The sequence below is a fragment of the Ursus maritimus genome, unplaced genomic scaffold (genome assembly GCF_017311325.1).
Source record: "Ursus maritimus isolate PB19 unplaced genomic scaffold, ASM1731132v1 scaffold_25, whole genome shotgun sequence".
In the NCBI taxonomy this organism is placed as follows: domain Eukaryota; kingdom Metazoa; phylum Chordata; class Mammalia; order Carnivora; family Ursidae; genus Ursus; species Ursus maritimus.
Genome location: NW_024425008.1, coordinates 8,599,577 through 8,615,489, shown reverse-complemented (window position 1 = coordinate 8,615,489; position 15,913 = coordinate 8,599,577). Strand labels below are relative to the sequence as shown.

At 53.2% G+C, this 15,913-nt stretch overlaps 1 protein-coding gene across 2 annotated transcripts in view; it reads right to left on the bottom strand.

Moving 5' to 3' along the window:
• Positions 1-1,957: 1,957 nt before the first annotated feature.
• CLMN (calmin) overlaps positions 1,958-15,913 on the bottom strand; it is a 105,272-nt gene continuing 91,316 nt past the window's right edge. Inside the window, exons 9-14 of one of the 2 annotated variants that reach the window (XM_040641478.1) lie at positions 12,414-14,084; positions 8,905-9,101; positions 4,826-4,886; positions 4,127-4,197; positions 3,641-3,737; positions 1,958-2,173 (exon numbers count right to left, since the gene is read on the bottom strand). In XM_040641478.1, coding sequence (XP_040497412.1) covers positions 2,009-2,173; positions 3,641-3,737; positions 4,127-4,197; positions 4,826-4,886; positions 8,905-9,101; positions 12,414-14,084 — 2,262 coding nt within the window. In that variant the 3' untranslated portion in view covers positions 1,958-2,008. Of the gene's footprint in view, positions 2,178-3,640; positions 3,738-4,126; positions 4,198-4,825; positions 4,887-8,904; positions 9,102-12,413; positions 14,085-15,913 lie in introns of both variants that reach the window. The other variant, XM_040641479.1, reaches the window with a different exon arrangement.

The following is a 15,913-nucleotide window of genomic DNA, read 5'->3' as shown; positions in this document are numbered from 1 at the left end:
GATTTTTAGGCATCTTGCCACTGGGTGGTTTTAAACAATATTACACGTTGTAATGGGTGAGAGAAGCAGCCCACAGAGATTTTTCTGAACAAGGTCTAGCCCCGTAAAATGAGATGATTCGTGTTTGGGTCGGCTGCTCCCTGGCTCCTCCAGCATCTAGTTTAGGCAAGGACCCCGTGGTGTTCAGGGTTATAAAATATCACCCAAGTCATCTTTACTCTCTGTACCTCTGAGCTTTCAATGATGCCTGGGAGCTCACTAATTAGCCCATTCTCCATGGGACGCTTGGCCTTCAAGATGGAACCGCTCCAAGCTTCCGACAGCTTTCGGCGTGGAATGCTCAGATTTGTTCTAAGAACTAAGAAGGAGAGAAGGCAGGCCATAACCAGAATGGGATTTGGGCTGTCATCGATTAAAATGTGCTATGTAAATTCTTTTGGCCATGCTGGAATTCTGTAAACTTGAAACCCACTGCCTGAAATAAGCAAGCCTCATGGCTTGCTCGGAGAGCCGTGATCTCTGGAGGAGGAACAGCCGACGAGCTGTCCCAGCGGTCAAGGGCACTCCAGAGATCACAGGGGACAAGCGTGAAAGCGAATGCATCTTCCTCATGGGGAAAATAAGAGCTCAAAGCAAAGGCTGTAGCTGGCCCCAAGTTTTGGTTTTGTTTAAATGAGGACATTTTTATCTAATCATTTAATCTTTTTTTTCTTTTTCAGGACACTCACGGGCCCAAAACAAGTTTCATAAAAGAGGGGACAGCTCTGGACCAAGCATCAGGCGGCATGGGTGCCCCTGCAAGTCTGTTCCTGGTTGGCTGTGTGACCTTGGCCAGCCTGCTCTGCGTCTCTGGGTTCAGCAGACAAGAGGCTGTCTGAGGGCCCCTCCCGACCTACTGGTCTGTGATTTTACGGGTACTGCTGGGAGGGCAATGGAAGCAGGAAGCAATACCAGGGCCCCAGGGCCTGCATCTTGGCGGGAAACGGGGGTATGGGGGTGTCGCGGGGCAGAAGGAAGATGGGAGGGTGGGTGGAGGTCTCGTCACAAACTGCCCACTCTGGTCTACTTCTCGGGGTACCTTCCAGGAAGTCTTTTCAAGAATCCCATCATGAGCGACCACGAAGGGTGCCAATGCTGAAGTCCCAGGTCCAACGTCAGCCGGGACTTACTGCGAGCCCAGCCACCCCTGCGCTCCCCTTCCGGGCTTTTAAGGAGCTTTGGGCAGTGCCCTGTGGGGCCCTGGAGGTCACAGAGGCTTTTACTGTACCATCTAGATTCTCCCCTGGCTAAAAAGTCACTTGAAAGGATTCCATGGGGAAAACATTTGAAAATCACAGCTTTAACCTCAATCCAATCAACGCAAAACTGAATTTACGTTCTCCGCTCCCCTGCTCCCTCCAAACACTAGGGTGACAGAGTGCACCGCAGCTCGCAGCTCAGGACACAGCCCCCGCTTTCCTCCTCGGGGTTTGCCATTCCCGGACGCGCGTTCCTGAAGCCGGCAGCTCAGTGCTGCTCAGACCCACCGCCAGACCACGACAGGTGCAGAGACACCCAGCACCTTCACTCAAACCCCGCTCTGGGAGGAACACGGGGCGGGTTTCTTCCCAGTGGAGGTCCTGCGTGGGGCATCGCCCCTCCGAGAGGCAGGTTGCTCGAGTCCATCCGGACCTTAAACACCTGCATGGGGGACGAGCGAGGACCCAGATTATGGCTACATATTAACAAGGCTGCTTCCTACCTGACAAAGCAGGGCACGCAGGAACGAGCTCCACCTACGATCCAGCCCCCCCACACCTGGGCGTCGAGGACACAGGTGAGGAGAACAGCATGCTCAGCACTTACACGACAGAAAGGAAACATGGAGAAGCAGGGAGAGGGGGCTGTTTCCCTGAGGCCCTCCACCGTCGGCACAAGTGCCCCCCTCCAAACCCGAATAAAGTGAAGTAGAAAGAGCTCCCGCCCCCTGGCCAGGGGCCTGGCGGTTTTTATTATGCAGACACGCGCATCAGAGTCTGTGGACGTCCAGCTGGGGGAAGAGCAGCAGGCAGTAGACCAGGAGCCAGAGGAAGAGAATAAAATACATCATATCCGGCTGCTGGGCAAACTGCGTCAGAGCGTCGCTCTGGGGGCTCTGGCTCTCGGGCAATGTGGCTTCGCCAGAGTTGTTGGCCTTCCTGCAGGAGGGAACACACAGGCAAGGCAGTTACAAGTGGGTCCCTGGGCGGATGGACCCCCCGGCCTCCCCAGCCTGTAGCCTCATTGCCCAACTGGAGAGCAGAGGGCTCCCCAGCAAGCTGGTCAAGAGGCCCCCAAGGGCATGCGCCGACCCGAAGGGGGGGTGGGGTCCCGAGAGAGCTCTGCGCTTTTATACTTGCTCAGGGCATCCGCACAACCGTAGGAGGGAAAAGCAGTCAGCCCATTCTGCAGATGGGCATACTGAGACCCACGGGGTATGGTGGCTTGCTCAAGGCCATACAATGACTAACCCCCTCTGTCCAGGACACCTTCCTTTATGCCACAGTGTCCTTAATGCAGAACTGGACGCTGATGGCACTCTGCCATCTGTCACTAACAGAGGGGACGTGGTAAGTCATCTAAAGGAACAGAGTTCCCTGATTCCAGATCATTGAAAAACAGCTCTCGGAGACAAAGGCTTGCCCCGCCCCCACCACCAAGCTTTTGTTTTTGGCTTTGGAACAGAACCTTGAAGAGAACGACTAGATTTGACTTTGGCCAGACTTCGCTTCCTTCTTTTGTGTGACAGAAGGTGGTGTCTAAGTGACGTTTCGCTTCGGCTCGGTGGGGGCCCAGAAGGGTGCGGTGGGGAGCAACCACAGCTCCCGATTCCCACCAAGGAAAGGGTTGGGGCCATCACCTGATTGGAAAGGGGTTGGGGGCCTCTGCTCAGAGCTGCACTTACAGAAGCCTAGAGCGTAAGCTTCTCGGGGTCATCTGGGGCGTGCGGTGGGGATTACGAGCAGTGAAAACTGCCTCATCCCAGAACGGACTCCTGATGCAGACAGAGGCGAGGTCAACAGGGGATTAAACGTCTGCCTTTGGGTCTCGAGACTGATTCACGCATGACAACGGATAGAATTTTTCTTTCTCAAAACTTTTCAAAAAAACCTTACACTCTATTTATTACAAACATAATAAATGCTCAAAACCATGGAAAGCACGACTGCATTTCTCAACCTTCTAGGTTAAACTGTCAAAGTCTCTATCTCATAAAAGTGAAAAGCGTTACTTCCCTCGGGAGTCCGTCACGCCTGGTGGACAACGTGAATTAATATTTCCATTCTATGGCAGGGGAGGAAAATAGGTCTTGCCTCTTTCTTAAAAGCCAGAAGGGTGGGTTTCTAAGGATCACACTCACGGGTGTTGGGCGATATTCTGAGAGGCTTTTCCACTCCCATAATCTAAGTCCTTCCAAGCCAACTGAAATCCGTGGCAAATATTTAAAAAAAAAAACAAACCAAAATCAAGACAAGTGATTCGGGAACTTGAACAGGGATGGGGCATCTCAGGAATGTCAGCTGGTGAGATGTCTCGGGGCTCCTGTGTTCTGCATGGGCAGTTGTGTAACGATTCAGCAATATCAGACTAGGCCATCTAGTTCTCGAACAGCAAGAAATACTTTCATAGACATCCTGGCATGTTTGCACTCCCTCTTCATGTCTGCTCTGATGCCATAAAACTGTAAAATCAGCTCAGTGAGCTTCTGAGTATTGTACCTGCAGGGGCGACACAGAAGGAACACGTGGTCAGGGGCCACTGCTTGGCGGGGGGGGACCACACCCAGCCCCGCATCTCTCCTGCCTGGCTCTACCCCCAAGGCGTAAAGGCAGCTGCAGGCTCATGACCTGGATCCGGCTTTAAACGGAAGCATTTTCTGAACCACGCCCCGCCCACCGGTGTCCATCAATTTCCACTCTCCCTCCTGCTTATATTCAGTCTCCATGCATATGATCTGAAGCAGGTCACTCCTTGCATGATCGCAGATGGTCGCCAGGGCCATCAACCAAGGAGAGCTGGAGAAGAGCGACCCCCACCAGATAGGCTGCATAATTAAAAAAGAAAAAAAAATGTAAGCCCCACAAAACTTGGGAGGAAAGCCACTGACCTGGTTAACGTCCGGTTTCTTCTGTCATCCAGATCTGCTGCGCTCCTCAATTGAACATAGCTAAAATGGTCCTACAGTGAAATTTATAAACAAAACCCCCGCAACCCAATTAGTAAAGATGAAATCTCTGAAACAGAAAATAAAATGATTTTAAACATACAAAGCCAAGCATGCCGCGCTTTTCTCAACATTGCAAACATTTAGTTCCCAAATCAAATTGCTAACTAATATTCTACAGTATTCTACCCTCTCTCCCAACCCCCGCCTAGTGCACCAGAGAGGTGCCACCGCCCCCCCCCCCAACTGGGCTGCTGACCATGGTGCTTTGGGTCCCAACACACCCAGCGCTAAGTAGTTGCTAATGTCAAGGGCTGCACTGCTATCTTTGAGGGCGGTCCTTCTGGGTGCATGCGCCAGGGTGAGGTTGGGGGTGTTGGGTGCACTTTTTTTTTTTTTTTTTTACGGCAAAGACAGGCCTTTGGGCTTTACGATCATCACTTTATTTACAACCCCAGCTGCCCAGATTGCACATCCAATTGGACTACGCTTAACGACAAGGTTTCAATTTGCTTGTCTTCTATCCAAAAGTATATTGGTTGTACATCAGTAATTTCAAAGCCCAGGGCTGAGGAGGAGGAAGGGCGGAAATGAATTGATTAGCAGGGGCCATGCAGGAGAAGAAGAAATTCACATACTAACCGATTCCAAAGACCTGTTAGTATGTCGTCGAATGTAAATGCTGGAGTCACTGTGACTAGTCCTGAAAAACAAACACACGTTTCGAATGGGTTGCCACCGAGAGCTCTTCGTGGCTCAGCCGTACGGTCAGCCCCACCCAGAGTCCCCCACATGTGGATCTAGGCAAGCTATGGTTTCAGACCCGGCAACGGAAGAAGTTTTATCCAGTATGCCCCGTTGGGTTGGGGTGTGCTTACAAATAGTGGGATGGGTCTTAGAGACACACTGTGGCCTCATCTACAAGAAAAAAAAAAAAGGTGAGAAAGAATTTTAAATAGAAAGCAGACCACATATTTTTCAAAGTCCCAGGGTTTCAGGGAAGGAAGGGAGGTCCTTCTCCAAGCATCCCAAGATCTGGGAATTGCGGGAGGTCCTCTGCATGTTACTATCAGATCTGGGCTGAGACCAGCTATCTGGACTCCCTTTCTAGTGCTCCTTTCTGTGCACGATGCTGCTGTCTGACTGTCTAGCTCTCGGGTGTGGCACCTCTTTTCCTTTCATGCACGAGGTTAATTTTCTGACCACATCTTTGAGGCTGAGGGGGAACGAATCTCTGATCATCTCCTACAGCTGGTTTGTGCAGAGCTGAGGCAAAAGATCCCCAGCCAGGAGCCTGGGCTCCAGATTAACTCGCCACGTTAGCCACGTAGTTTAGGTCTCTGATCAGTTTTCCTCATCTGTAAAATGGGTCCTCATTCCTACCCCAGCTACTTCACGGAGCTGCGGTGCTGGTGGTAAGAACAGTATTCTCCAGGTCCCAGGGGCCCCGTCTTGCCGCTCAACAGGAGAACTAGGTGTTGGGCGTCAGAGATAGTCATCTCCGTTTCCTTAAGGCAAAGCTACCATGTGGCACCTGGGGACCCAAGAAAAAGGCATCCGACCCACGAGTGTATTCCCAGGGAATTCAGCCTCGGTCTTCCTGCCCGCTGCCCTCCCGAAACCCCACCAATCTCTTCCCCTGCCTTGGGCACATTTCCGGCTCATAGGTATTGAGTACCTACTACGTGCCAGGCGCTGGGTGCTTGACCTCAGTCCAAAACCGGTGTTAAGTTTCCCCAGCAGGTATCACAGCACAGAAACGAAACAAAATGCACCACAAAGGAAAAAAAGCCTCAGGTGTGTGGGACCCAGCACTGTCCCAATTCCTGGGAGTATGTGGAGACACAGGTAACCCCCACCTGCTTATAGTATTTTCTAGTAAAAAGCACATCTGCATCAGGAAGGGCACCAGTTCTTCTCCCTCCCTCTCTTTTTCGGTATACTTTCTTGTAGGTGGTTTTGTGTTCTAGAACCATCCATAGGAGACGTATCCAGGTTTCCCTCCTGGACTTCATTCTTTCAGCAGGCATTGCCAAGAGCCTGATGTGTGCAGGCCCGGGGCTCGGCGCTGAGGGTCCAGCTCCTCCGGAGCCCACCCACCACAGCCTGAGAGAGCAATTCATTCATTGATTCAGCCCCTCGAAGAGTTTTTATTAAAGGCCGGCAGCACGGCGGGCGTGGTGCTAAACGCTGGGCTGAACGCGGGCCCTCCCTGCCCCCAGAGATCTACCTCACCATCTCAGGTGACAGCAGATGATAAATACAGCCTTACGCAAATGATCAGAGAAATGACTGTTTTGAGAAATGCTGTGAACAAAAAGAGTAGGACCGTGAGAACATATAAAGGGGGATCAAAAATAGCCCAGAGAAATCTAAGAGGGCTGCCTGGAGGAAGTGGTAGTGCAGCTGAAACCCAGGGAAGCAAGACAGGGAACAGGCAGGGGAGAGAGGGTCATTAAAGGCAAAGGAACTTGGGGGGCATTGAAGGATCTCCACGAGGGCCAAGGGGCTTGGCAGGCTAGGGAGGAGGGCAGAGGTGACCAAGAGTGGACACGGATGAGCCTGCAGAGACAGGCCGTGAGGGGTCCTGCAGGCTCTGGAACAATGGGCCTTTCTGCCTAGACCAATGGGAAGCTCCAGGGGTGACCGAGTCAAGGTACGGCCAGGAAAACAGGCTACGTCTGGCGGGGAGGTGCCCGGGGCTCAGTCCCCTTCAATAGCTTTGGGCCAGGCACTGACTTTTCTGAACTCACTTTCTCGGTCATCAAAGGGGGCGTGGCACCTGCTAAGTGCCGGGAGCAGGGGAGGTGACGTGGCGCAGGGGAGGGGCTCCAGGGGTCCCCACTCACTCCTCCGAGGAGCGCACCTCTGTACCACCTGCTTCACAGTTGGCCCCCGCTGACCGCAGCTAACATGCTGCGCGATATTTCCAGCTTTGCCCGGGGGGGACGGGGATGCCGCAGGAGGGGGGACGCTGCCTGCTCTACGCACACCCGTGTGCAGATCAAGTCCGACCTTTGCCGGGACAAGTCAACCGGGCCTCCTTCCCACACACGCCGCGCTGACGTTCCCTTGTCAACATCTACCAGCTGTGGCTATCTTCATTGGGACGGGTTCTGCGGGCACGGCTGGATGCAGCTGGCATCCGAGACGCTCGATCCCCCCACACCCCTCTGCTTCTCCCCGACCCCCTCCCATCCGGCCAACGTGTCCTGAGGGGCCTGCTGTGTCTCAGGCTGTCTCTTCTACCCCGATGCCTTCTCTCCCGCTCCCAACTCCAAACCCCACTATCCCTCCGTGTTGAGCTCACACGACATCGCATGCCTTCCCTCCCGCTTGCCCGAGCCCCTGGGGGCCGGGGCCGTGCCCGCGTCACCGCAGCGGCTGACCTCTTCCCGGAGTGAGTGGTCAGGGAGCACTGGCAGCCGACATGCTTAGTTGTCCCTAAGTGACCACAGGCCCCTCCCTGAGCTTGGGGGGAGGAGACGCGAGCCTGGATGTCGGCTGGAAGGTCACGACCAGGTCTCTGCAGGGAGAGGGGCTCCGGGAGTCATGGGCAAAGTGGGCGGCAGTGTTCTGTCATGCCTTGCCCCTCACCTGGGCTCCCCTCTAGTCTCCTTTAGTCCCCTGTAGCGCAGGCGCAGAGCAGAGCGGAGGGAAGATGAAAGCTGGGCCCCGCCAGCTCTTCCGCCGGGTATCCTGCACTGGCTTCTCCCCACTCGCTCCCCAAATGCCGATCTCGACAATTTCCCTTTGGCAGCCAGTGTGGCTCACCCACCACAGGCAAGGAGGGGTCATGGGGAGAACGTGGGCCATGAAGTCTGACGGGTCTGAGTCCGAGACCCCAGCTCTGCCGTCCCCTGGGCTGGGAGGTGCCCCCGGAGCCCACCGTGGTGATGCGTAGTCCCTCCTCCCTGCCTTGGGCGCTGCTGCAAGAACCAACGAGGGAACATACGGGAAATGCTCAAACGCATCAGGGCAGCTTCAACAGTGACCGTTGTGGCCATGAGCGACAATGGGGAGAATCCAGGATCTGCCATTCAGCAGCTAAATGTCCTCCCTGGGACAAATCGACTCACCCGGTGCCCTTGGGAGTGACAGAGCCCACGTGCACTAGAAGCTTCCTGGACATCAGTTAGAGCCCGTGATCCTCCCCGCTTCCTCCTCCCCTGAGATAAATCAACCATCCTTGCTCCCTTGGACCCCAGCTCCTGGGTGAAGCCTCATTATTAATGTCCGGCTTCCGTGGATGGCGATGACAGGTCCCCTCGGTGCATACGTAGCACATTCCTTCAAATTCGGTGAGCTGCTCGTAAACGGCTCGGCGTGCTCTCTACCCGGTGGCTATCGGGGGCTGGGGCGGCCGCAGAGCCTCTGGGTCTGTGACATTCCACCCCCCACCCCTACCCTGCTTCCGCCATCCCGCTGCCCACGGCCGGTTTCCACCCAAAGGTACTCAGAGTGGGGAGAAGGCAGGCCTCGTGTCCTCCTAGCTCTGCTGCGTGCGAGCGGGTCTGGGCAGGGCGGGGGAGCCTGGGTGGGAAGGTTGAGGATGAATGACCAATTGGCCTGATGACTTTTGTACGAACCTGTGTTTCCCTTGCTGTCCGGTCCCACCCCTCTGTGTCCCCCCAGTCCTCAAATCAGAAACCAAGAATGGAATGAGTTCAGGCAGTAGTCTCTAGCTCGGGCCCTAGGGTAAGAAGATAGTAACAAAATACCTGGAGAGGACTTTGTGGTCGCCAGTGTCATCTTCTAGGTCGTCTGAGGACCGGACGGTGCCGGGTGCTATAAATACTGAACTTTCTACGTGGTCCACATGCTTCCTTTTCTCCTTTTTCTTACTGCTGATTGATTCTCCCATTACCCTTTCTTCTAAAGAGTTTGCTAAGTTTTCCGAGTTTCCGAGTTCCTGGGACTTAAGGACAAGACAACCGAACACAAGTCAGCATTTCAAGTTGCGAGGCCCCGCGCGTGACGCCCCCCCGAAGCGCCCCACTCCACCTGAAGTCCAGGAAGCTAGGGCGTCCCCTCCAGTTCTGCCCCTGCCGGGGAGGCCTTCCGGCACGGCCTGCCGTGGAAGACAAGCCCACCCGCACTCGGGCTCCCTGGGCAGAGTGCAAAGGCCACAGACTGTAAAAACAGCATGGGTTTCAGAGTCACCAAGCTCTGCTTTCAAATCCTGGCTTAGTTACCTTACCCAACTGACTTTATCTCTCCAACCCTTAGTCTCCTTGTCCATCAAATGGGTATAATAATTATCTAGTCTTTTCTCACTACACCACCGTGTTTCCCGTAAAGGATGCCCCGTATAGTGGGCCAAGGCGGGGCTCTTCACACAACCACCATCCGCTTAAACACAGGAGTGAATCCTGGAAGTCAGGTGGGCCAACAGGTGCAAAGGGGGCCCCTGAGCTGGGAGAGGTCCACACAGAGGCAAACATAGAGCTGGTGGGATGACAGCTTCATTGTGCCTTTGGTGGCTCACAGTGCAACATGTCTAGCGTTTATTTGACGAGGAAGATTCTTTGACCACTGTCCACACCGGACACTCTGAAGCCCATCGGCAATGCTCCCGAGTGAAATTAAGACGCCGAGAAGCAGGGGTGCCTGGGGGGCTCAGTCGGTGAAGCGTCTGCCTTTGGCTCAGGTCACGATCATGGGCTCCCTGCTCAGTGGGGTGTCTGCTTCTCCCTCTCCCTCTCCCCTCTGCTTGCGCGCATGTGTGCGCGCTCCCTCTCTCTCAAATAAATAAATAAAATCTTAAAAAAAAAAAAAAAGCAGCCGAGAAGCATGGGGATTGTCAGAGCCACTGCCCAAGGGTCCCTTCAGGGGCTGAGGAGCCTGCTCAACAGGATTGGAGGGGCCGGTCCCCTGCACCCCAGGAGAACAAAGGTCCTTGCAGGAATTAAAAACGCTCCTAGCACTCTGAAATGCCAGTCTCTCCCCTGCCATCCATGGGCCAATGCTACCTTTTCCGAAAGGTGAAATGAGAAGAGGACTTTTTTTTTTAAAGACTAGAAGAAGAAACTTTCCATTTTCTAGTCCTGTTGGAAGACTTTCCTTTTAATTTCATTTCTTTTTTTTTTTTAAGGAGGGCCAGGTATCCGAGAAATGCTCCCGTGTCGTCTTGTCTGCCGGGAGGCGAGACTCCCACACCTCACCTGTCATCCTGGGCCACAAGCCAGCCCCTCTGCTCCCCACAGGACTACCAGGGCTCCATGTGGGAGCCAATGACCGGGTGTGCTTGGGAGTGGTGGCTGCCTGCTCATTGGATGGGCGAGGGCCAGAGGGGGCAGGTCAGAGCCCCGAGATGCAAATGGTGGCATGCTTTACCCAGGAATAGAGGCTCTCTGCAAGGGCTCATGCTTAGCTCGGCGTAGGCTAGATTCAAATCTACATCTCCCGTGCCATTCCCAGCCCAGCACTTGTCCAGCTATACCCCAGATCACCTGTCCACATGCTGGGCACACGCACTCACACCACCTGCTTCTGGCAAATGACTTTTCTCTTTCTAAAGCAGAGGACAATAAAGTGACATGCCCGCATGTCTGTAGGCTGCCTTCAGTCAGCCCCAGGCAGAGGAAGCGAGCTGCTATCAAGCCATTTTTCTTTCTTAGTCTTTCTTCTTGCCAGACCTCAGTCCCCTTTCTTTTGTCCTAAAAGATCTTCTGTCCCTTAACAGTCCCAAGAATTGCTATAGTTGTTGTCATGGTTCCCCAACCTGGGGACCCCAGAGACCTGATCTCACTGAGGGCCAGATCTACCCCGCTGGATCTTGGGGTCCCCTGCTGGGAGAGCCTGCTTGGCTGGGCTGGCTTCCAACAAGTGAGCAGACGGCAGGTGGGAGGGGGTGGGGGCCCGGGACCGGGTTCCTCTTTCTGGGGGCAAAAGGGGCAGATGGCAGGTGGGTCCTGGCACCTGCAGAACTATCCCACTCTCTTCTTCATCCAAAGATGGACGTAGCATTGGTCCTGCTACGCCTGTTTCTAGGCTGTCACTGTCTGAGAATTCTGCTCCATCCAGCATGTTCTCTGGGATTGGCGAACCCATAAGACCAAGCCACCACTTCTGGCCTATCTAAATCCTACATGTCTTTGAAGGCTATGGAGAGTGTCCCTTTCTCTTGCACCCTTCAGGTGCAAGGATTTCTCATTCCCCTGAGCACCTTTCAGCCCCTCCCTCAGCCTTGACTCTCCCCTGCCGTGAACCAGAGCATCGCCTTTATCTTGGTGTTTTAATTTACCCTACGAGTTCGCCTTACACCCCCAAGCCACCATGCCATGCAGCCACCTTTGATTCTTGCACCGTAAGCCATGCCAGGCTCCCCTCCAGAGTCACCAGAGTCATACACGAAGGCTCACTCCTCTGCTGGGAGACAAAATCACCACCCACCACGCCAGGCTGGCAGGAGAGTGGAGAGCTGTCACATGTCACCGGCTATCGAGGAGAAAGCAACTGTTTTGCCTGGGGAGAAGCTGGGAAGGCTCCTGGGAGGAGGTGTCATTGGCACTGCGCTTTCAAGGGGCATCAGTGCTTGCCAAGTGAAGCGTGAGGGGAGCAGAGCAGAGTGTGGAGTGCCTGGCAGCCAGGGGGGAGGCCGGCCTGGCTGGAGGGGAGGGAAGGAAGAGGACGGAGAGGAGCAGCAGCTCAGGGGCCCCTGCACCCTCTCACCGCCCACTCCGGTGGCTCCTCGAGCTGCTGGGCCAGGCAAATGGGAACACCAAGTACGGGCTGAGCATGTGCCCAGCTGCCAGAACTCGGAAGTGCGTGTCCCCCACTTCTAAGCACAGGGGCCAGATAATTGTACCAACAGGCAACCTTCAAAAATCCAGGCCAGAGTCAAATGTGAGCTCACCGGGTGTCCTCAGGCTGCTGCAGGAGGCGGGGCTAAGACTCACCAAGCGGCACTAGATGTGGCCACGAGTAGCAGTGACAACGATTACGGCTACTACTACCTGGGGCCCTCAAGCATGACCTCATTCCATCTTCTTGGCCCCCTCATGGGGAGGGCTAGGGCTGCGGGGAGGCCACGGAGGCACCCGAGGTACAAAATTTCAGGAGTGCCGAGGGGTGCCAGCTCTGTCCTTGCCCGAGTCCCCAGGCGAGTGCCTCCTTAAATTCTGGCCTGGGCTGCCTGCGAGGGCAGCTTCTGTTTCCCTATTTTATGGAGGGAGAAGAGCAGAGTCCCTGTGCAGGGCCCAGGGTTCCCGAACCCACAATCAAGTACCTGCTGGCTCTCCACAGGGGAACTGTCTTTGGCCTCCCCTCGCTGGCGGTCCTCTGGTGGGGACGGGTCGGTGGGCTCTGAGGCTGGTCTGGCGTCCTCCACACCCCTGTCAGGATATGGTGCCACGGGGATGCTGGCCTTGGGGACGTCCTCGGCCAGCCCTGAGAAGCTGCAGCTGCTCCGAGAGGCCTCGGCCTCCTCGGCCTCGTCGGCCTCCTTGGCCTCATCCCTGGCCCCCACGTCACACAGATAGCTCTCCGGCTCCTCGAGATCCAGGTCTTCGTTTTTCAAATCCTCTGCGCCCTCCGCGTTAGCCTCCAAAACCGCGGCCAGGGGCACCTCGTAGTGCGGGTAGTAGAACAGGTCGTGGGGAATGACGGAGACCTTGGACAGCGGCGGGGAGGGCTTGAAGTCCAGGCCCTCCTCACTGCGACTGGGCAGGGTCTCCAGGCTGACGCTGCTGCTCGGCGGCGGCTCGGAGGGCAGCTCCCCCTGCGGCCCTGCAGCCTCCCCCTCGTCCCTGCCCCGACGGCGGTGCGTGGACTTGCGTTTGGGCTTCTCGTACACCTCTGGCTTCTTATCTGCTGGCGCCTCCCTTGGGGCCAGAGAATAGCCTTGGTCTTCTTGCCTGGGGTCCCTGTGAGGTTCAAGCTTGTCGGGCCTCTCTGGGGACTCATCCGAATCTTTCCTCTGGTGCGCAGACTTACTTCTCCTCTTCCCCAGTTTCTCAGCCTGGTCCTCCAAAACCTCATCCTCCACTGGTTTTTTCTCATGAGGCGAAGGAACCCCCTTGAAAGCCTGGCTGGTCGAGGCAAAATCTATTAGGTCGCTGCTAAATTTAGAGGCTTTTAAAGGAATGCCTTCAAAATAGTCTTCCTTACCCATAGCTTCTACGGTCAGCAGCTTGACCTTGATCTCCAAGGAATCAGCCATAACAGTGCCGTCCCCAAGGGGTGAAAGGGGACGACTCTCCTCCCCCGGGCTGGCCACACCCTCCGGCTCCCCATTCCAGGAGGGAGAACTCTGGGTAGTCTGTGAATGACTGATCTTACCATCCACCAAAGAGATGTCCCCTGGGGACTCATCAGAGGCTGCTTCCGAAATCTTTGGGGCCTCCTGTTTCGGCTTTTCCTCAGCAGTCTCAACTGCCAGGATGTACCCATCCTGCTTCAGCAATGAGTCCTTTGTCCCTCTCGGGCTCCCTTCAAAGCGAAGGTCTTGACTGTAGAAAGGGTCCTTACTGCAGGACGCGTCCTTGTAGGTGTCAGCCTCAAAGTGCACAGTTTTCTTGACTGGCAAAGAGTTGGACCTCCGGCTGTCCTTTCTGGATGACAAAATGGAAGATTCTGGAGATGGGTCATTGGTGCTGCTGGCCTTACCTGGGACCTGCTGGAGGGCCTGGTCGACGATCTGGTGCATGAACTCGGCGGAGCCGTCTGACAGTGCACTGCTGGACACACCACTGAGGAAGCATTCCTTCCCGCTCTCGGGCTTGTCACAGACAAAGACTTTGGAGGGCGGTGGTTGGCTGGCTTCATGGTTAATGGTATAGGCTCGCTCCCCGTTTTCAGTCAGAAGGAAGACTGTGCTCTCCTGTTCAGAAGGAGTTTCTTTGATGCGGACAAAGGTGGATTCAATAGGGGCTTCTTTGTCGGAATCCACGAAATCCTCCTGCAACATAAAATCAGAGGAGTGTTGACGTACGATGTATATTTCCCGCTCATAAAACAAAAACCAATGTGGAAAAAGCCACTTCAGAACTAATGCGAAGTGTTCTAATTAAAAGATGCAGATGGTTGTTCCTGCTGAAATGTGAAGACACCAGATACGTTAAAAATAATGTGTATTAAAAGCTATGGGTGCAAAGAAATCTCAATGAACTGAACTCTAGAGAAGGACGAGCCCTTCCTAAGTGAGTGTCAGCTACTTCGGACTGGCGGGCCATTGCCTAGGATGAGTGTGGATAGGAGAGCAAACCTACCCAGGCTAAGGAAAGATCAGCAGAATCTTTATTGACTGTATAGGCCAGTGCGAGAGATTAAATATGGGAGGGCCCCAAATGCAAAACCAGTTCTCTTCATATACTAATTCTCACACGCAGGGACTTTGGCTAAGTAAGCAGCAGCTGAGGGCAGGGCTGAAGAGCAGAGAGCAATCTTGGTGGTATTGCAAAGCTAGGCTCCCAGTGTATTGGTGGAGAGAGTTGAATGACCTCATCCTAAAATCATTTGAAACCAGGCGGTGACATTAAATAAAACCGCAACGTAGCCGTTATTGACTCCTGAGAAGGTCAAAACAGTCAGCTTCTCAATCAGGTCCTTGTTTGGGAAAAGGCTACATTCTCTGGGGTAAAAATGTTGGCTATCTCAATCTCTACTCTTCTTTCATATACCAGGTCTGGCATAAAACAAAACATTTTAACATATACCAGGTCTGGCATAAAACAAAACATTTTAAGACACAGAGAAGCAGGAAAATGAGACCCATAATCAAGAGAAACAACAATCATTAGAAGTAGACTCAAATATGATACAGGGTTAGAACTAGCAAATAAAAGACTCCAAAAGTAACCAAGACTACAAGAAATACAAACGTAGCTCTCCAGGCCGAAGGGAAATGACCACAGATGGAAGCCCAGATCTGAAGGAGGGAATGAAAAGAACCCCCAAATGATAAATACATGGTCAATATAAAAGACTATTCAAATACTTTTCTTAAAAAGTCTATTGACTATTTAAAGTAATAATAATAACAAAGCACTGGGGGTTAAAACACATATAGAAGTAAAGTAAATGACAATCATAGCACAAAGGAACAGAGAAGCGCATGGAATTACATTGTTAATACATAAAAATGCATACAACATGCATTTTACTTAAAGCAGTATAACACTTCAAGGTAGACTAAAGTAGGGTCGAGATGAGTATTATAATCCCTAGAGAAGCTATTGCAAGGATAAAACAAGGAGATGTGGCCAAAAAACCAAGAGAGGAGATAAAATGGAAACCAAAAAATAATCATATAATCCAAAAAAAATTAGGAAGGAAGGACAAACGAGCACAGAAGAGATGGGACCAATGAAACACAATAATCAGGACGGCAGATTAACTCTGTGTCAACAGTTGAGAAATACACCACTAAAATGATGCACTAATTCTTGTCAGAAGGGATAAAAAGCAAGACCTAACTGTATACGGTTTACAAGACACCTGCTTTAAATATAAGCACACACACACTGGAAGGAAAATATGGAAAAAGAGAAATCACGTAAACACTAATAATAAGAAAGCTGGTATGGCTCTATTCCTTTCAAAGTACACTTCGAGACAAAGACTGAACCTGCAGAAAAACACAACGATCGAGCCATCAGGAAAAGACGACAATCCTAAATGTGCAGGCGTTTACAGCATAGCTTCAACGTCAGAAAGCGAAAACGAACAGGACTAAGAAGAGAAACACAACCACAACCATTAAGGTGGAGATTTTTAACATTTTTCCCT